Here is a 21,607-nt window from a genome sequence, read left to right on the forward strand (position 1 = left end):
TAACCTATCGTTCGCGGGGATTTCATTTCAGACGGGCAGACTAAAGTATTAACTTCAAAACAGGGTCATGGTGAGGGACTTCAACATTTGAAATGTGTGATTTTTTTTTAAATTTTTTTTTACATCAGTTACCATTTAAATAGAAGAAACGTGTTCTTCTAATAACGATAATATTCCTGTGTTGGTTCTAAAGTATTATTTGTGGCGTTAAGACCTATTTCAAATTTCCATTTTGACCAACTTACCTCTAGTATTTTGTTACTCAAGAATTTAAAAATACAAACAAAACAAAAATGGACCCAAGAGTATGTTTGCCCCCCGTACAACAACTTAGTCATACTAGTCATTTGTTTTCAATATGGATGGCGGAGGGTGCACAGCGTTGCCATGGTGATGAAACAAACCGGTCGACGCCATCTTGAGCAAGAGACCCGCTAAAGACGGCTGAGGAGGAAAACTAGAGATGTCGACGCTCGAACACATCACCGTCCAAATAGTTGGAGAGTGTGCGGCGAGTGGGCTGGAAGTTTCGGAATCGGTGGTCTTTTTTCTGGTCAGTAACCATGTTACACTGCGACACTTTTTGTGCGCTATTTAAGAACACGAGTCGAATGTTCGCCAATTAAAATAATAATAATAAAAATAATAATAATTGTCAATCTTAATGTAGGTGAAGTCAATGGTCGTGGAGTCCACAGATATGAACCAAAGACTGACCGAGGAGGAGGTGACGAGAGTTAGTCAGGTGAGTTGAAACTTTCCATCTAAGACAGGGGTGGGAAATTAAATTTCTTCAAGGGCCACATTAAATTCTGTGAATTTTGTTAGGGGCCGTCGAGAAAAAAAGAAAGACGAGAAAATCCCTAAAAAAAGGACAAGTGTCATTAGGCCGTGACATTTATTAAGCTTAATAAGCTGCAATTTTATTCTTGTATTCTTGAGTTTTTTTCAAAACATTTCTTCAACTAACTTTAAATATTTTGAGGGATTAATATATACTCAAAAAAGTATACACAAAAAGGAGGGAAAAGGTAAATAAGTGTTTTAAATGAATAAATACAAAAATAACTTTATATTGCATTAGAACCATTTATACATGATCATACTTTGACATTACAAGGGCCGCATAAATACAGTCAAAGGGCCGCATGTGGCCCCCGGGCCGCACTTTGCCCAGGTCTGATCTAAGAGCTTCGCAGGCAAGAAAACCACAGCCTTATTACTTAAGTTCAAGGTATTCTTCTTTGTTCAGCCAATACCTTTCATTGTATCATCAGCTATTGGGTCTTGAGAAAACTGTTCTGGCTTCATTGCTACAAAATATATATTATTTAAAGTCAGTTTACAGTCACTGTTTGGATGTTTTGTAATGCTTTTTGTATTCAAAACTGATGTCAGAAAATGTTGTTTTTAATAGCCACTCTTTTGGATCTTGCAGCTGGTGTTAAAAGAGCTCAGGGATAAGAGCAATATTTGTCTGGACACGATCAAAATGCAAAGTTATTTCACCAAAGAATACACGTCAAGAGGTAAGTTGCTCTGTGAGTCTTCGATTTGATGCGAAATGTGTACAAATAATGTGTCTTCACAGACGATCTGCTGGAGAAGATCCACGAAGCTCAAGAACTCCGACTGAGGTGTGTGAACAGAGAGATCGTGGAGAGCAGAGCCAGGAGCAGTGAAGACCTGAACCATCTTTACGCTCAGATCGTCTCTTACATGCTGCTGAGTTCTGGAATGGCCTCACTTGCTGATGACATCATCAATAAAGAGGTCAAAGGTAACATGAGCGCACCCTTACAATGAACAAACGGATATGGAATCCTGGAAATTTTTCCTACTATTTAAGAAATACACATGGTTTACATTTTCTCAAAATTGCATGTATTTGAAATGGGGGCCAGGGGTCTGTGATTGTACCCCAGCACAGACAGATGGACTGTGTGTCTGTTGGGGTCTGAGAGAGATCTGCAGCAACTACTGTTTTGGAGAAAAAAAAAGTGTTTTGTTGTCTCCTGTCTCGATCTTTTCTTTGTTTCCTCCAGCTGCCCTGCACAGTGTCTTCCCCCCGACCAGCTTGGAGACCTTCGTGAAGCTCCTCCAGAGGGACAAGGAAAGAAAGCTGAAGGAGTTGGCCACCGTGGTCGTAGGGGTCTGGCTTTATAACAGAACCAGCAAAACCAGCATGCAAGAGACCTTCTTAAAGGAACTACGTAAGAACCACGACTCTTGAAGGGACTCGCCATAAGTTTGAAAGTGTCATTGATTCAAGACATTCTCCTCGTGGTTGTTTCGTTTGTCTGGCTGTCTCCAGTATCCACCAGCCACCACAATCCTCCAGTGCTCAAGGAGTTGGAGAAGGCGTTGATGACATCACAGGGTATGGCGTGGAAATACACGGCGGCGTTGGAGATGACGGTCACGGGGGCTGATGGTGGCGCTGTTCCTCTGAGCGTGCTCAAAGCAGCTCTTTACAGCGTCAGACAGCAAGAACAGTTTCTCAAGCTGCTGCTGGTGATTTTGCATTTGTGACTAGTATTGTGCTGAGTCAGCATTTAAAAGGTTCTTCCATCAGTCAGATGCACGCAGGGGCGTCCACCACGAAGAAGAGCTCCGACGGGGACTTTGGTCCCAACTGGAGCTGCTGCAGAAAACTGTGCAGACCATGAAATCCGTCCCGACCACCAAAGTGTTTGTAAGCATTTGAAAGAACAGACATGCCAACAAACAGCCTGACGTTCGTTCGTTGCTGTGTGCAGCCGCTCTTCCAGATCCTGTCCAAACTGTGGTCCGGACTTCAGGAAGAGGCGGAGCTTCTTGGCACCTGCAGCAGAGTGATGTCGGGCCTGCAGACCTGCCTCACTGAGACCCAGACCTGGCGTGAAGCTGAGCTGGACCAGCTGCTGGAGGGCTCGGAGGTGAAGACGGACGCTCTGAGGATGATGGACGGCTCTGGTATGTATGTAGGTAAACATTCAAGTGTTTAACAGTCTGTCACAGAACTCAATACAAGAGTTAATATCCACCAATATACTGCAATATTTTTCCAGGAAACTGTAGAAATCTTTTTTTTTAAATTACAGTACTTTGTTTTAAATTTTAATTAATTTGTATAAACTAAAATCATTTACAATTACAACTAATATGTGTTGCAGTTAAACCTCCAGCCGCTAGATGACGGTGGTCATTACATCCTTCGTAGTTACGGAACAAGGAATTGGAGTATGATCTTGGCACTACTGAGGATGAGAGGATACAGTCCCTTCCAGCAGCTTTTGAAGCTGATTTTGACGTATTTTGGTTTAAAAACAAATGAAAGCAGTTACGACTTTGGCAATTAAATATTGCAACACCAGAGTCAAGTACTAGGGAAATACTACAAATGTATTGTTGTTTCCGGGCGCACGGCAGTTGATCACCTCACAGCAAGAAGCTTGTCAGTTCTTGTGACCTTTCTGTGTGGAGTTTGTATGTTCTTCCCGTGCTGCCGGGGTTTATTCCGGGCACTCTGGTTTTCTCCCACAGTCCAGAAACATAAAGAGATTGATTGGGAACTTGGGGAAATAGTCCATACGTATGAGTGTGAATGGTTATCTGTCTTTGTGTGTTCTGTGGTGTCTTGTCCAGGGTGTCCCCCACCGCTCGCCCGTAGAATCTGGGATAGGCTCCTCTGTCGTAATATACTGTATCATATCACCAGATTCTTGCCAACATTTAACCACTATTAAATATGTGATTCTTGTATTTTATTAACAGCTGAATGCATCGACCCTGAAGAGATGGAGGAGCAGGACTGGATTTTTCCTGGAACAAGTGAGGATGTACCTCATTTGCCTCTGCAATATGATGGATTCTGTGGATACACCCTTGTGACATTTGATGGTCTTCTACTTCCAGGTAAGATTGTCATTATGAACTATCAAATATTTGATGGACGAGGAATGATATTGAAAGAGCAAAAAAGAAAACCCTCAATTGTAAGTAAGTACCGGTAATAGTTTTTTTGTAAAGCGACCTTTCTAGACCAGGGTCACAAAGCGCTTGAAAAATAAAAATACCTACAAATTTAAAAACTCTAAAAGGTTAAGAAATAAAAATGTCTTAAGATGTTTCTAGAAGGAGTCAGTAGATCATCAAACACAGAGGGAGAGGAAGATCGTACCAAAGCTTAAGAGCCACAGCCTGGAAGGATTTTGTATTGTGTGAATACTGCAGAGTGAACCCAAGGGAATATAAACCAAGTATCCTCTGGGGCCACATTATCTACTGTAACTGTTGTGAGGTTCCATCATTTTATTTATTGAGTTTTGTTTTGATTGTTTAAACGCTTTTTGACCCTGGTCTAGAAAAGAACTCTACAAATATAATTGACTTACTTACTTCAAGCAAATGAAAAGAAAGGGTAAACAAAAAGCTTTTTATTTTTATGGCATTATGTTTTACTGTATAACAAGCTTATTTTTAAATTAATTTAAAATGTAATTCAAAATGTGAAAGGAAATAGTTAAAATCAGGAAAAACAAACGTGTTTTGGTCTCATATGGTTATATATTGAAATGAAAAATCGAAATAAATACAAAATTAAATTGCTAGAGGAATTTCTACAGTCTGAAGTTGAAGATTATGTTACAGTATTTTGAGTAAATCTATACAAAATACTTAATATAGTTACATGGACCCTCTTGAGATAGATTGATCATCATGCAGCAGCTCACAGACCAACATTGGAAAAAACAGAGTGTTTTTATATATATATATAGATAGATAGATATAGAGATATAGATATAGAGATATAGATAGATATCTATATCTCTATATCTATCTATCTATATATATCTATATCTATATCTATATATATCAAGATCTATATCTATGTGTATAGAATTCAAGTGGTGCCTGGGAAGAGTAAATGCAGGAGACTCCTGAGAGGATGTTGCTTGTGTCAAATCTGAGTTTGATGAGAAGTTCACACCTATGTTGATGTTTGATTCTATTCCTCGGTAGGAAATCCATCGATCGGGGTCCTGAGGCACATGAAGAAGTTCTACGTTTTCTCCTCTGGAGAAGCTGCTCGGATGTTTGCCAGGAGACCGAACTACTTCATCTCAGAGGTGGAAGAGAAAGCAAAGCAGTCTCCTGATCTGATCCACCTGCTGCAGCTCCACCTTCTGCCTGTGAGAGGACACGACTGCAACCCGGTCATCTCACTCCATGTCCAGCTGCAAACCTCTCTCTGTTGCAGTCCCTCAGTGAGGAGTCCAGGTGTGAGATGAGCACCCAGACTGACGTGCACCCGCTGGAGACCCACCTGGAGCGCTCGTATCACTGGAACGAGTGGGAGCTCCGCAGGAGAGCCATCCAACTGGTCAGTGCCTCCACGTCGAGGGCTCAGATACGTGAGAGCATGTTGCTGACTCGAGGTGTTTCTGCAGACAAACCTGCGCACTAAAGCCACGCACTCGGCTCAGACCGGCGCGAGTCACATGAGAAGAGAGAACTGCAGTCAGACGTGGAGACGGAAAGAAACCGGCAGTCAGACCAGGAGAGACGGACACAGCAACGTCCCCCGTCCTCAGGTCTACCTGGCAGGTGTGAGGGGACGAAGACTGGCCGGCATGCAGAAGATAGACTTGACCAGACATGTGGAAGATTGAAACATGACTATTCTCCAGTCATTTCATTTGAAAACTCGGTTGACCTCTGCTGCCTCTCAGGGGTCATTCAATAAAATCACAGGGAAATCGTTAAATCCAGATTCATGATTGAATGTGTCCGAGTGTAGCTGCTGATGAGTACCAGATAAATCATTAAGAGGTAAGACTAGAAGAAGATCCTGAATTTATCTGAATAATCTTGAGACTGTTCTCCAGTATATTTGCATTCAGTTATATGAATAAATATTTATTTTTCAAATACTCCAGTTTTAAGTTTATTGATCATTTTAATCATGAAGTAAAAACTAAAAAACATGTATGAATCTCTTGTCTTTAATGTCAAAATAATTAATACTGTTTAAATACGTAATTAGTACTAGTAAGTATGAGCCACAGGAAAATGTATTCTGTAGAGTTTATTTAGCAATTTGAATAGAAAAGAAAAAAAAAAGTCATTTTAGTCACAAATCTGTGGATCAGTGGCAAGTCAGTCCTGGCAAGCATTTATTTTCTAAGTTGTTCTCCCTGCAGACAAACAAACATGATGAGTGTAAAATCTTTAAACAGTTGATGTGACTCGGTACCTTTATAACAGTTGACAACTCCTGCAGCACTTCAGCATATCTGGCTTCCAAACTTGTCAAGCTCTGATCTTGGATGAAATGCTTCTGTATCCCAGGACTTCTGGCGTCTTTGAGCATCTTCAGGAAGTTCTCTCGCTGAGGGAACAAAATCAATGAGAAACTTGTGAAGTCGTGTGTTGCTTTTCAGACACGAGCTGATGTTCTCATCTGCAGACTCACTTGGATTCCGAGGAGGAAGGTGAAGGCCAGACCTGCTTTCCCAGCACGGGCCGTTCTTCCAATCCTGCAGGAGTCAGACTCAAGAGTCAGGCGAGGACGAACGCATACTTATCTTCTGGGGGACTCACCTGTGGATGTAGGTCCTGATGTACTGGGGAGCATCGTAGTTCACAACATACTTCACCCCACTGATGTCGATGCCTCGAGCAGCAGCATCCGTGCTGATCAACCTTTAATGGAAATACTGACAGTGACTTCATGGCACATATCACAACATGCTGTGACAAGAAGTGTCCAGATCATTTAAATCTTCATTTAAGCTTCTCTGCAGGGTTCAACAAGTAGATTTAAGACCATAATGAATATCATTTTAGACCATTTCACATCCTAGCAAGTGATAGTCACTGGTACTAAGGCTCTGGTCTCTAAAATAATGTTTACATTTCAAAGTAAGACAGAATTTCATTTGTTTTGAGTAATAGGAGCATACATACATTTTCATGGTATTTTGAAATGTTCCCTTCATTGTACTTCATGCGTGCTCTGCCCTCTACAGGCTGCTTCAAGAGGTAACCCATAGCAACAGCCCGTAGAGGTTGTTGCATGCATTTGTAGAAGTTTATTTAGAAGATGGAAAATATATTTCCATGAGCCATGGCAGAGACATCGTGTGTAAATCAATAGACAGACAGATAGATTCAACAATTGCAAAATTGACTTAATCACAGTTGCTGTTGGGCCGGGTATGAAACTTCAGTTCATTTGTGGCACCGACCGAATTGTTACAGAGTATATATTGTACATGCTTTGTCTTTCAGTGCCAAGTTTCAGTATAAATAAATATAAACATAAATAAAACAAAAGACTTGTACATTAAAAGGCACCTTATAAAATACACAATTAACTAAAATTGACTACATTAGTCATAACTGTTCAATATTAAACCAAGCATTACAGAAGATGTAAAAAAAAAAAAAAAGAGGAAAATATCGTCTTTTCTTGCATTAAAAACTGAAGAATCGCATTGAGACTTGCTTCTAGAAACATAATTAAGTGAGAGGGGTAAAAGACTCACAGCTGGAGCTTCCCTTGTTCAAACTTCTTCAGCGTCTTCTTCCTCTCAGCAGTGGAAAGTCTGGAGGAGAACTCTGCAGCCTGGATTCCACCAAAGAGCTGGACCAGCAGGTAGAGTCTGACAGAAAGCAACCACAAAAAGATGAGTTTGTGGCCATTTTATGTGTGCGTGTGTGCGTGTTACCTGTGAGCAGCCTCTCTGGAGTTGGTGAAGCACAGGATGGGGAAGTACTTCAAGCGAAGGATGAAGTGAAGGATGTACAGAGGTTTTTTGCTTAGCGTGCATGGCATGTAGTACTCCTGAAAACATCCACATGCTTTGTAAGCGAAACTAAGTTTATCTAAACATGAATCAGCTGACAAAAATAACTATGGACAGGATCAGTTCATTTGGCAGAGATCCACTTTTCTTTCACTTTTTACCGTCAAACCTTGAGGAAAGTCAAAGTGCTCCTGCGTCTGGTGGGCTCCAGTGGACGGGTCTATGTGGTGGACTGAGCTGAAGAGACGTGGTTGGTGGAGACCGAGCTGCTGCAGCTTCTCTGGGTTCTGCGTGAGTGTAGCCGAGAAGAGGAGCTTCTGCAGCGGCATCTGAGGAGGAGACAGACTGCGGCACAGACACCAGCCAGTAATCTATCATTAAGCTTGTTTAAATAAAAGTAAACAAGACAAACTAATACTTTCTCATTTATTTATCCAGATTTTTGATGAACCATAAACAGTTGTAATGCTCGGTGAAAAAGGGAATCAGATGCAACCCGGAAGTTGTTCTATTTCACCTTATGTTTTAAACATAACAAGAGGGATTTTATTAATGTTTTGTTTTCTGTAGTGCAAGTGTTAATGTCTCTACTAAAGGTAGGAACTTCTCTCTGATTTGATAAAACATATTCAAAATGCAGGAAAAAGTTTCACATACAGTAATTTGTACACTTCCTTTATGCCAATATCAAAGAAGTGAAAACTGCCATCATTTCACACATATATATTTAGTAATAATCTTATTGATGGACTTATTTGTTTAAAAATGCACAAATAGCTTTTCCCCAATCATTCATCAACTATTAAGTGTTTCGGGTGATCTAAAAGCTGGAGAAAAAAAATCTGAATGACGACAACTGAATGCAAAGTTAAATATTAATTTCTTTATCGTTATCGTCAGCTCAAAGTATCTTTTGGTTAGGCAAGAGAAGCCACCGACCTGTCCGCCGAGACAAATGCTGGTTCAGTCCTTCTGAAGAGACGCTTGTCCTTTGCTCCGTCCCTTGTCCTGTAGACTGACTTGACCACTTCATTAATCCAGGACTGGTGCATGCCGTCAATCATTCTGTCTGCCTCATCGATAATCTACGGATGAGATCTCAGTGTCAGTCGAGGTGAAACAGCTGTGTTGAAACATTGTCATCAATTAATTTTTTATCATCATAATAATAATAATAACTCTCAGAAACATATAAAGCATCATTTTAAGCGATTAAAAAGAAGATAAAATGTGTTTACTAAATAGTTAGTAATGTGGTAAAATGTCCTGACGTTGACCAAGACAAATGTGTTTAAATGGCATTACAAAGGTTCAATTCAAATGAATGGCTATGGTGCAAAAGTGTAGTAAAAATAAAACACAGATTTTTTTTTTTTTAGAATAAAACTTAATAAAAAGATTCATTGAATAAATATGGCGCAATTGTAAAAAAAAAAAGGAACGCAAAATGTTTTAGTACGACTTTGGTAAACCACACAGCTGCACTGCTTGTAGCTTTACAGTTGCCTTAGTCTGATTTTGTATGAAGAACTCAAGAAGTAGATGGAGTTAAAAGTGTTCTTGGCTTTATTTCACAAATCACAGAGTTTGTTCCAGCCACTCACCTCACAATGAAAAAAACACAACACACTGGATTGTCGGGCTATTTACGCAGCTCTCCAACTTGTAAACTCGGACACTGAAGATGAATTTGAGGGATTTGTTGATGAGGAATGAACTGAGAAAATTAGTGGTTTGTATTTTACGTTTTATAATGGAACAATTTTAGTTAATTAAGTCGTAGGTGTCCATCAACAGAGAAATATATATTTTTATTTATATGAAATTATAACCCGGAAATTACGCCAATGCAGTTTGCCAAGAGAAAAACACTTTTACAGGTTTGATTTTATTTATTATTAGCAGTGAAATTCATAACTTTCCAAACCTATCGCAGAGAATACAAAAAAAGTTCCGCAACTACATGTAAATGCAAATCAGAAAGATTCTTGAGTGTATAAGGCAACAATATTGGAATTAGTGAAACAGGTTTGACTACCATAAAAATCAATGGTTTACATTATTAAATCAAGGCTCACATTTAAATTGTGTTGCTTAAAATGAAGGTAAATAAAAATGGATATTGATACTGGACTAAACTGTGTGTGCATGACTCACTCACCAAGAAGCGAAGATGTTCTAAGTTGAGGCCTGAGTTTTCATTGATGTGATCGACCAGGCGCCCCGGAGTGGCCACAATGATGTCAGCCAAACTGCGTGTGGATCCCTCTCTGGAAGACCTGTGCAAAGAAGATAAGATTAAGGTCGGCAGAAGCGTTTCAAATGATCCTCAGTGACAAGGACATGTAAGGAGAAGATGTACCATCTTGGCTAGGCTAGATAAATAACATTTTTTTTAAGGATCCTTCAAGTTTGACGAGTCCATCCAAAGAGCCCCGCATGTGAAAGCTACAACCAGCCTGCGGTAAACAGCGTCAACTGAGAGTGAACCTCCATAGGCTGAATTCCTCAAAACCATTACTAACACATCAGTACATCCAGGCCTGACATTTCAGTCAAGAAGCAAAGTAAAAAAGATCAGCATGTACAATTACCTGCATTCTGACAACGAAGCCTGTTCGGCTGCCAGTGACCTCTGACCCGCCAGCATCACCACCTTCAGTGACGTTCCCTCAGCATACAAATTGAACACTTTACACACCTGACCAGGAATAATGTCTTGTTATTACCATCATTATATCGATTTTTACATTTTCTAAATAGCACCTGCTGGGCAAGTTCTTTAGTCGGCAACACAGCCAGCGCTCTGACTTCACACACCACTCGCTTCATCAGCGCCTGAGGATGAAGAACACATGGAAGGTTTTCATCCCGGGAAGAGAACACTCCCACAACTCTCCAGATTTCCCAACACTCGGTACTCTCACACAAATATGTTTTATCTGCATGTTTGACTTTTAAAAATAACAAAGGAGCACGAAAACAACAACAAAATTGCTTTTGGATAGTTAAAAAGATATATCTTCTTAAAAACAGAAGAGTTCATAGATTTTTAATTAAAATTGAGGAATTATTAAGTAAGTAAGTAAGTAAGTAATATATATTTATATAGCGCTTTTCAAGACCAGGGTCACAAAGCGCTTTAACAATCAAAACAATACTCAAAACAGTACATACCAAAAACCAGTAGTAAGCGACAAAAATTACATATTGGTTTTAAGAGGATTTGAATCCCTAGAAAGGTTAATTATTCTAATAAGAAACCTCAATATGTTAGTTTAGGAAGGAAAACACACAGTTATTATAGGATTATTATTACGAATATAATAAACACTCAAGTCCAGATTAGATATCATTCAAGTTAACACACAAGTAACTGTATTGAATAAGGAATCTGGACAGTCGTGCTGTAGACAGAAAACAACTCATCATAGTCTCAGCCACTGCCTACTATATTCACAGCCGCAGGAAACACTTTAATTTTTAACAAGTAAAGACAGTTGGAACTTCATTAAGACGTAAGGAAAGCTTACCTGTATGACAGGTATAACAAATGCTAGAGTCTTCCCGCTGCCAGTGGGAGCTGAAACACACACATCTCTGGGCTTGTAGCCCCCTTTTCCAATCAGCATACCCTGCTGTGCACTCTCCAGGATGGCTGGGATCACCTCTGCTTGCACTGTGGAAAAGATCTCAGTCACCTGTGCTTTTTTTTTAACCAGTGGCATGTTCATCCGTCAACTGCCTACCTGGAAAAAATTCTTCCACTCCCTGGCTACGTAGCTTGTTCAGGAGATCAGGAGCAAGGCCTTTGACTTCAGATACGGGAACCTTGTTGTTTTTAATGTCTCGCTGAATGAGGTCTGGCTGAGCCAGCCACCGAGGCAGAACCCTGTGGACCTTTACACATAAGGAGGGGAATTATTATTAGCTTTCCATCATCAATTTATTTCTCTCTACAAAACCGTAGTGTACATGAATGTCACAAATAGTAAACCTAATAATGAACTAAGTGAGAGCCCCATATACCATTCCATTGATTATTAATATACATACACACTTTAGTACGTAATAATAATAGGGAAATGTGAAAACCCAAATATACAGACTAGGGGCTCTGTAAGACTTTTTGCTGGCTTTTACAGCAAAGAAATGAGTATAAACTTGCTCTAATCAAATGTATAAGTGATTGTAGGAAAGTGCTTGTCAAAATATTGACAAAAATGAAAACTTACATTAACCATTAACAATCCAATATCTGTCAGTGTTTAATTTTGTAACTTTAAACTCTGTTTTAAAGCCAAAATGAGTCCGAACATCAGCTTTAAAACTGCTGTTAAATATATCTATACATTTGGAAATAACATATTTTTTGTGTCATAATTGATCGTCCTGAAGTTTGTTAAATTGGCGGAGCGTCCAGGTCTTCCAATGATGAGGTCAACAGTTACACTAACAAGAACATTTGTTATTGTTGAATTTCATGCATCGACTGAAAGTTTATCAGTCTCTACGGAACAGCAAAGTTAAGTTGTTTTGTCTTTCTTGTTTCTTCATATGCTCATATTTTTATTATTATATTATTATATAATATTATCTTCACTGCAACAGAGCCGCTGCTGACGTCAGTGCAAAAATATATATATATTTTTAAAATCGATACAGTGCTATTGAATATCAATACAGTATTGTGAATAAATATATCTATATACTAATATTTTGATACTAATACTCCTGACTCAAATGTTTCAAATGTTGAAGTCTTCCTCTCTAAGATGCAGTACGTCTCTCATCATGACCATGTTTTGAAGTTATTACTTTACAAAGTTCTCCCCCGTCTGAAATCTCAGCAAACGAGAGGTTACGAGAGTGTAATAATGGGGTTCACTCCAGCCAGCTGTAATCACATCCCGCTTTGTTTATACAAGTCTCTTGAAGGTGGAGACTTCCGGGATTGATGACGCGCAGTGACAAACCGAGACCTTTGACCAGCAGAGTGGGCATGGTTATGGTAAACATGATTCAATCTTTGGCGGGGCTTAGGCACATTTTCTAATGTAAATATTTCAATTAAAAGAGAGTTTTGTACAAACAGACACATACTGATGAGTGCAATAGAGGTACAATATCAAGGAGGATTTTAATAAGGACCCGCTTGTTATGTTTAAAACACAAGGATCTTAATAAAAGATATCTAGTTGTACCTTTTGAATTGGTTTGTTTTCAAATCCACCCAGTACTGTGAACCCAGATGGTTCAGATGTTTTTTTTTCTTTTCCTGTTTCCTCTTTGTCACCATCTTTCAGAGGGATGGAGGAGTCTGCTGGAGGTGGTGCTGCGATGAAGAAAAATCAGGTTAGCACATAAGGTGAAAGCAAGAGCTTTATGTCAAATGCCATGCAGACATCTGACCTAAAAGTAATTTAAAAGAAGCACACACATGACTGAACATCGTTCTTTTTTTTCTTCTCGCTTTTCTTCTTTTTCTGCCGTTGCTCTTGCACTGGCGTCTCAACCGAATCTGAAGTTGGGTTGATTGGCGTAGACTTTCTCTGTTTTTTCAATTGTCCATTATCGTCATCCTCTTTTTCAGCTTTTCTTTTTTTCTTCTTCAGTTTACGAGCAGTTTCTGGTGTTTCTGCTGACTCAGGTATTTGGTTCTGTTTCTCTTTTGCCTTCCGCTGCAGCTTAGCAAGCAACGCCTGCGACCGGGATTGAGTGGATTCCAAGACTTCCTCATCCTCCCCTTGATACCTGACAGCAACGAAAACGTGGTAATAATAAGCTTTCAAAATGACAATCATCGCATTCATCTTCATTTATTCATTTATGGAATGTGAGACACAGAAAACAAAAGTAGTAAAGGAGCTTGACTGAATCCTAACATGGCATACATTTTATACTCCAGTTTTAGATACTGAGGATGATCTTCAAAGTAATGTAATACGATTTAGTTTCAACTTTGCCGTCTTCACAACAGGTATCAAAGCAAAACAAGTGTTTAATAATTCTTACTTCTTTAAATACCTGTATGTATTATGGTGAATAAATAAATACAGGAAGAGCAATTGTATGTGATCAATGTGGATTAACTGTTTGCACATTTAAGATGTTGATATATGTTTTGAACAAACATGTATTGCAACTCCTTTTCCAATAACAATTTCTTCAAATGATTAATACTTAAAGTTGAGATTTATAATCTCTGAAATAGAGTGTGGAACTGTGTATTTATTTTGAAGGAATAATGTGGATTTGGTATATTTCCAATCCCTCTACATTATATCAAACTGTCTACTCCATCAGTAGAACAATTAATGAATACAATCTTTGTAACTTAATAGTTATATGCATTTAATTCTAAGCACCATACTGTAAAACAAATTATGTTTATCACAACAATTTAATACAAAAAGCAAGTTAAGAAGATCCATATAACATAATGACAATGTAGCCTACCTGTTCACTTGAAACAGAGACATGGTTGACAGGTCAACGATACCGTGTATCGTTTTCGCTACAGTTCTTCACACTGTAAATATTAACAAAGCTTTATCAAGATTTGTATGAAAAATGAATCCCTCTAACATCGCATGGTTACATCGCCATGTGATTACTTCGTGGCGCTCTTTGATGACATCATCGCTAACTTTTACCCGTTTTAATTGTCTCTTTTAACTATAAAATGATAACATAATGATAGATATTTCTGACGAAAAATATAAATTACAAGTGAAATTCTTAAAAATGCAACTGCGAAAAAAAAAGTTTAATATACTAGGTCCATTAGGAAGTGACGTCCCAGTGTGCGTTGTTTCCGTGAGTGCGCGGGAGTTTCAGATATCAAACTTCCGCTGTGCAGGAGCAAGAAGGAACCAGCAGGTATTTAGACACGTAACCTTCACAATTTCCCTCAATAACTTTAATTCTTCGTTGTAATTTACAGACAAAACAGTCATGTATTGTTGTCGAAGCTATGGCGTTATGTATATTCTTTAATTTCCTTTAATTTCCTCAAGTAAAGTAACGGCTGAGTAGGACATTATCACAACACAACAGTAACGTCATTTTTATTATTTTTCATTAGTGGATGACATGACAAGTCGATTACAGGTAACAAATAAATATTTAACTAGAAACATAGCTCAAGTCACAAGATGACTTGTTTTGAAGATGCCTGCACAGTACACATGTTCATTAGTTTGATCGCTTTTCTTGTGTTTATAAATGACACGTTTCTCCCCCATAGTTTGATCATGGCAATGAGGAGTGAAGCCCAGGTGGAAGTGGAAGAGGAGGAAAGTTTTGGTCCGCAGCCACTTTCCCGACTAGAGGTGCATATTTGGTCGATTGATTTGTGTGATGGCTACATATATATGTTGGTAATGGCAATAAAATTGATTTGCTGGGACTCCGTCAACCTTTAAGAAATACCAGAAACGTATCTATACAACTAAAAGTATTGTTTATAGTTTTCAATGTTAGGTATGCTACACAGTCGGCTCCATAAATATTGGCACATTGGGTTAATTCTCTGCTTATTGGATCTATACACCAATACAATGGATTTAAAATTAAAGGAACAAGATATGCTTTAACTGCAGACTTATGATTGTTAAGTTTGTTCCACTACTTTTGGTCTCTTTCAAGGTGGGAAGAACATTTAGAAACTGTTTTAATTCCTACACTGTTCACCTGATTAGGATGTTGTCGCCCTCACATACGATGAAAGTCTTCAGTTAAAGCACATCTTGTTCCTTTCATTTAAATCCATTGTAATGGTGTATAGCTCCAATACGCAGAGAAGTGTGCTTTTGCCAATCTTTATGGACTGTATATAAGACAATGCATGTGTGTTATGTAGCAGGTTATAGAATGCTGTTTCAATCATATAATGTATAACATTTTATAGGATGTTTTAAAATATGACCAAAGAAATCTCAAGATTGCTTGTGTTAACTCTCCTTAATCGATTTTACAGCAATGTGGAATCGGTAGCGGTGACATCAAGAAACTGGAAGATGCAGGGTTCCACACAATTGAGGCGGTAGCTTATGCCCCCAAGAAGGAGCTGCTCAACATCAAGGGTATCAGTGAGACCAAAGCTGATAAAATTCTGGTGAGTTGGTGAATGTGGGAGCCACGTTCAATATTAACGTTTATATTTGTTGGCAGGGGGAAGCTGCAAAGCTTGTGCCCATGGGCTTTACCACTGCTACAGAGTTTCACCAGAGAAGGGCGGAAATCATTCAGGTCTCTACAGGTTCCAAAGAACTTGATAAACTCCTACAGGGTATGAAGTTCTTTTTACTTCTTATGGAAGGGAACATGAAGAGAACAAGATAAATCCCTTTGCTCACTGTGTTGTGCAGGAGGAATTGAAACGGGTTCCATTACTGAAATGTTTGGAGAGTTCAGGACGGGGAAAACGCAGCTATGCCACACACTAGCAGTCACATGTCAGGTATATTGGGATTTTATTCATTTTTTAGAAATACTTGTCATTTGTGTTCAGTGTTATATGACTGAATACATTTGGTGATGCCTTTTCTTTTCCACTTTCAATGTATTCAAAAATGGAACCTTAAAAACAAACATAATATATAATAAAGTAGGGCTGTAATCGTGAATTGTCTAATAATCCATTATTGTTCTATAATTGTATGAGGTCAAAAATATGGCCTAAAAAAATGTGTGTCCTATCAGACATTATGTGGTTGCTAATAACTTCACATTATCAGTTGATGCCTGCTGCAACGTGAGTACACCTGCTAATAAAAGTTTAGTTATATTATGAGATATTAATTGTTTGCAGCTTGCTAGCTAACTGGAGGCAAGATAAACAAATTAAGGTTAAGTTGCATTGGAAAAATGTATCTTAAGTCATGTGACTATGTCTATGTTCCAATTTAAACCTAGTCATATAACATGCAGCAAAACACAGAATGTCTGCCACTTAAGTAAAGTTAGCGCAATATTTCCAGATTTAAATAAGCAAGTTAATGTGCATTGAAACAAAAGAAACAGATTCAAGTCACTGTCACAGTTTTTATGGATTACACCGTTATTTCTCTTGAAGAAACGTCGCCAAAAAGTTGCTTTAGCGGAGACATTGGATATGGGACCATCTACAATAACATTCAAAGAGAAAAACATGCACGACAAATATTGACGGCATTCATTTTTTTTATGTAGTCAAAATGTCAAATTTTAACATCAACTTAAACTTTTCATTTTGTATTTTATGCAAGGCTACTCACATTTTGTGGATATTTCATACCTCACGATACACACTGATTTAGCTTCCATTGAAATTGATTCCCATCTTTCTACACAAAACATTTTCTCGAACTTGTTTCATAACCATTTTCAGAAATATTTAGTTTATTTCGTAATTTTTCTCATGTTTAGCACACATTGATATAAATACAAAAAATAATTGCAAACTGCTTGTGCAGTTTAACCCAATCTGACTAATATGCGGTTACCACTGAAAGATTTTTTAATATTTTTGAGTCAGTTCTTTATACAGTTATTCTTCTCGCCATCAATTAATTGAAACTGAAACAAAGCAGCTGTGAATGAAACACAATTTATCTCTGAAAAATGTCGATGTGTAGGGTTGAGGTAATCTGAGACAGGGACTGCATTTTTACTTTCCAAATGTGCTTCTACAGCTGCCGATTGATCAGGGAGGTGGAGAAGGTAAAGCCATGTACATTGACACCGAAGGCACGTTTAGACCTGAGAGACTGCTTGCTGTAGCTGAGAGGTAAGTCCATAGTCCCTGAAATTGGTAAACATTTTTGTTTGGGAACCACTCTTGTAACCAATATTAAGCCGCTGATGCTATCTGACATTGCCAGATCAAATGTTTAAGAAATCACTTGTGTAATGGGTCTATTTTTTTTAGGTTGAAATTGGCAGGATATTTTGTATACATTCAAAAGTACAGTATATCACTTTAGTTACAATAAGAAGTACTGAATGTAAACACTTTGTTCTAAGTGAGGCTAACTAAACAATTATGCGCTCATGTGTTTCACAGATTGTCTTTGACTAGGACCCTTTTACCTAAATTCTGTCAGAAACTAATATGTTTCCAAGGCTTATGAATTCATAAACTTTCCAATTTATACAGGGTTTTTTCCTGTTGTCTTTGCTGGTCCGTGTATGATCTTTCATCACTACTTAGATTGAAAACATTGTTTCTGGCTCCCACCAGTGTCGGAACCTTAAAACTGCTGCCTTGATTCCTCTGTTGATTCTCTGCACAGTTACAACATACAGCATGTGTATTTTTTTGGAAAAAGCTCTTGTTCGGTCAGTTTCTTGTTATACCTGCCTGGAAACAAGATGGTAATAAGATGAACTTCTGTCATATTGTTTACCATTCTCTGTCTGTGCATAGATACGGGCTAGTCGGCAGTGATGTCCTGGACAATGTAGCGTATGCACGAGCCTTCAACACTGATCATCAGACCCAGCTTTTGTATCAAGCTTCTGCCATGATGGCGGAGTCCAGGTAAGTAACACGGAACTTCATGTCCCTAGGTGGAGATGTGAAAGGTTATTTGTGTGTGTGTGTGTGTGTGTGTTAGGTATGCTCTGCTGATTGTGGACAGTGCCACAGCTCTCTACAGGACAGACTACTCTGGCAGAGGGGAGTTGTCAGCCAGACAAGGACACTTGGGAAGATTCCTCCGAATGTTGCTTAGACTAGCAGATGAGGTGAGTGGACAGCTGCTGTTGAAGTCCAATGATTTCTGTCCTTTAACCTTTTTTGTTTTTTACCCCCCAGTTTGGTGTTGCTGTGGTAATCACAAATCAGGTTGTGGCGCAGGTAGACGGGGCGGCCATGTTCTCTGCGGATCCCAAGAAGCCCATCGGTGGCAACATAATGGCTCACGCCTCAACCACACGGTTAGTAGGAGGCCTTGGGCCTCATGTCAAAGGGCCAAGGTCGTACGCACAAACCTCGTGGACATACTTTTCCAAACAAAAGTCCATAAGTATCAATAATGAAAAGGGCGTTAAAAAGTTCCTGACAATTTATAATGTGGCGTACGTCCTTATTTACTGCTCAGGTGCATGTCAGCCTCACTAGTCATGTTGACATGTTCAGGTTAGAGACACATTAACGATCAATATTTATCAAAAATTAACACGCACACATGTTTGTAGTTACACGAGTGGATATTAAATTATTCACAAACGGATGATCTTTTTTTATTAAGACAACATTGATTAATTTTATAATGAATATTTGAATCCGCTATTTAATGCTATTCAGAAAAAATGTAAAGGGATTATCATAGTTTTATAATATGACAAACAAAATGATCAGCGTCTGATGCTTCAAGTCTTCTCTACGAGAGTCACAGACGTTATTGTGAAACAACATCACGTCCGTTTTATCAAACTGATTAACACCGGAGCTCGTCTGCACTAATTTAAATTTAAGCATGTGATCAATGTCAGAAATGTTTTAAATGAACGAATATAATCTGTAAATCCAGTTTAAATTCATGTTTAATTTGTTTTTCTGATCGCAGAGAGAAATATCTTGGACTCTGGTTCATTTAAATATGATTTAAATATGTTCATTATGGCAGTGGAAAGGGACGAACAAGTCTGCGATTCATTCTTTGTTGATTGGGATGTACGAAGGAACTGTCGATACATACATCTGAATATTTTTGTACCTGCAACATTTTCTTGATTTGAGTGGAGAAAATCCACAAACTTCTTGGTACATGAGACCCTTGTTCTTTACCCCTTAACTCTTCATCACCTACTGTGGCTCTTAAGAAGTTCTTAAGTAGCTGTTAAGAAACATGAGGTGTATAATGATCAGGCTGCCTGGAATCTCAGATGCTAGCTTGGAAAGGTGTGGAAAAGGGAGATTTCTGATCTGTAAATATCTGTGCTCTAAATATCTGTTATACAGTACGTGAGCACAGATTCTACATGTGAATATTTCAAGGCATGGAGTATTTTCTGGAGAACGGCAGACATCAGGTTTTATTAGGAAGTATTTTTCTATCGTTAATACTTGAGGCCCCTTGGTGTGAGGGGAAGTTTCTTTGGATAGATTATTTCTTAAACAGAAATTGACCTTAAATCATGAGAAAACATTTGGGGTTTTTGCCAGTTTATTATTAAATGCTGTTTGGCTTGTATATATCCTTTTTTTTCTTCTTTGTCTTAAAAAAGTTTATATATTCTTATCTCTAAAGTGTATTTAAAATCTATTTTTTTTTGTTTGTATTTATATTTATGATTTCAAATTAATTTGCTAGTGAATAGCATCAGCGGCAAACCCTGGTTTAATATTGGTTGCATGAGTGGTTCCAAAACATGAATATGCTGTTGGGCCCGCCACCTCACCACCACAATTGTGTTATATATAAAGTTATGTCATTGTTATTTTTTGTTAGAAAGTAGAAGTACTTATTTTTCTATTCATACAAGTCATCAAACTATAAGTTCTAACTAGTAAATTCAAGAAATAAAGTAAAAAAACAGAATTTTCGGGATTAATCTTTGACAAAATATAATACTATATTTGGAAAGATGTCTATAAAATTGCAGGATACATGATATATCCCTTAATTCAATCTACAATGTTCATTTAAAATGTCTTCCCTCAGAGTCTAAACATGGTAAAATATTGATGAATCTAGTGAAGTTCAATTTACCAGTGTGCCTCTCTAGTCTCACTTATGTCTGGATGTCACTCTTTAATTCAGCAGCCCTTCTTCATGTGCAATTTTAAGACGCCTTAACACACATTGTCAAGAAAAAGTTATTATTCTACTGTTATCCTATGGTCCTTTGGTCAACCTTGTCTTTCTAAAATCAGAAGTTATGTTTGTTTATTTTCTGAACTGGGACTAAATGAATTTCTTTCTCTAGTTTCTTGCTCATCTTCTTATTTTTTAGCTACATGTGCAGGTGGGGAGGGGCTGATTGTGAGGAGAGGACTTCACTGAAGCAATAGAGAAATGAATGTCCTTAAAACAAATAAGAAAGTTTCGCTGGAGTTGCTTATTCTTGCTCAGAGTACTCCAGCAATAAAGAGACTGCTGTTTTGTAACGTTACAAACGGGTGGATCTACCAATCCATCCTTCATGGATTTACGCCATGCTTTGCTTGTTGTGCCAAACCTATAGAATGTCTTCTTCCTTTATTTATTTATTTATACTTTATTTATCCAGGTATCCAAATGTTTTTTACATTAGCAGGTGGAACATCTGGAGATAAAGAACTCAACTGGTCTCATGTGTTTCCTCTCCTCAATGATCGATAATGATCTGGCTGTATTGTCGCCCACAGTTTGTACCTGAGGAAGGGTCGAGGAGAAACCAGGATCTGTAAAATCTACGACTCCCCCTGCCTACCAGAGGCTGAAGCCATGTTTGCCATCAATGCTGATGGAGTGGGAGACGCCAAGGACTGATGGCGGCCCCGTGCATGGGTTTCAATCCCTGGGCTCCCGTAACATTCACACGCCAGGACAGAACTGCCACTGCTGAGGTCTCGGTGTTTGAGTCTCGGTAAATGATAAAACCACCTTGTATTATATCTTATTTTTAATCTTTATTTCAGTGTTGACTGTGTCTTTTGTTTTTCCTACGCTGACCTTCTTCCAGCGCTTCCTTTCATGAGTGTGTTAATTAAACTTATCAGTAAGTCTTTTGTTCAAAGTTCTCACTTGGATTAATGTGTACTTGTTATAAGAGGAATTGCTTTATCAGTCTGATCTATTGTAACTTTCTTTGCTTGATTTGTGGGAGCAAACTTTGCAAAG

The 21,607-nt window shown here is 38.4% G+C and overlaps 3 protein-coding genes across 4 annotated transcripts; 2 read left to right on the forward strand and 1 right to left on the reverse strand.

The window, feature by feature from the left end:
* Window positions 1-463: 463 nt before the first annotated feature.
* On the forward strand, window positions 464-5,736 carry LOC148062076 (cilia- and flagella-associated protein 206-like). 2 transcript variants are annotated; one of them, XM_087812944.1, is made up of 12 exons: window positions 464-553; window positions 671-745; window positions 1,439-1,529; window positions 1,592-1,780; window positions 2,046-2,213; window positions 2,315-2,514; window positions 2,576-2,695; window positions 2,760-2,955; window positions 3,757-3,897; window positions 5,005-5,198; window positions 5,255-5,365; window positions 5,433-5,736. In XM_087812944.1, exons 1-12 carry the CDS (start codon window positions 464-466, stop codon window positions 5,652-5,654), a joined length of 1,797 nt encoding a protein of 598 aa, XP_087669070.1. In that variant the 3' UTR covers window positions 5,655-5,736. The 2 variants fall into 2 exon arrangements, with proteins under 2 accessions (XP_087669070.1, XP_087669071.1); XM_087812945.1 differs by lacking the exon at window positions 464-553 and having other exon boundaries at window positions 676-745; window positions 5,243-5,365.
* Window positions 5,737-6,058: 322 nt separating this feature from the next.
* ddx51 (DEAD (Asp-Glu-Ala-Asp) box polypeptide 51) lies at window positions 6,059-14,379 on the reverse strand. Its single transcript, XM_087812508.1, has 16 exons — window positions 14,253-14,379; window positions 13,234-13,547; window positions 12,998-13,128; window positions 11,543-11,693; window positions 11,327-11,472; window positions 10,560-10,631; window positions 10,388-10,494; window positions 9,955-10,072; window positions 8,733-8,878; window positions 7,955-8,138; window positions 7,716-7,831; window positions 7,533-7,649; window positions 6,586-6,687; window positions 6,458-6,521; window positions 6,239-6,373; window positions 6,059-6,179 (listed from the first exon to the last, which is right to left on the reverse strand). Exons 1-16 carry the CDS (start codon window positions 14,273-14,275, stop codon window positions 6,159-6,161), a joined length of 1,947 nt encoding a protein of 648 aa, XP_087668634.1. The 5' UTR covers window positions 14,276-14,379; the 3' UTR covers window positions 6,059-6,158.
* A 247-nt stretch (window positions 14,380-14,626) lies between these two features.
* On the forward strand, window positions 14,627-21,550 carry rad51 (RAD51 recombinase). The gene is made up of 10 exons (XM_087812307.1): window positions 14,627-14,675; window positions 15,043-15,127; window positions 15,775-15,912; window positions 15,969-16,086; window positions 16,166-16,257; window positions 17,471-17,565; window positions 18,205-18,318; window positions 18,395-18,524; window positions 18,595-18,716; window positions 21,133-21,550. The coding sequence occupies exons 2-10, from the start codon at window positions 15,050-15,052 to the stop codon at window positions 21,254-21,256; spliced, it is 1,011 nt and encodes a 336-aa protein (XP_087668433.1). The 5' UTR covers window positions 14,627-14,675; window positions 15,043-15,049; the 3' UTR covers window positions 21,257-21,550.
* The last annotated feature ends 57 nt before the right edge of the window (window positions 21,551-21,607 follow it).

Source organism: Callionymus lyra, chromosome 17 (assembly GCF_982586985.1).
Source record: "Callionymus lyra chromosome 17, fCalLyr1.hap1.1, whole genome shotgun sequence".
Taxonomy (NCBI): Eukaryota; Metazoa; Chordata; class Actinopteri; order Syngnathiformes; family Callionymidae; genus Callionymus; species Callionymus lyra.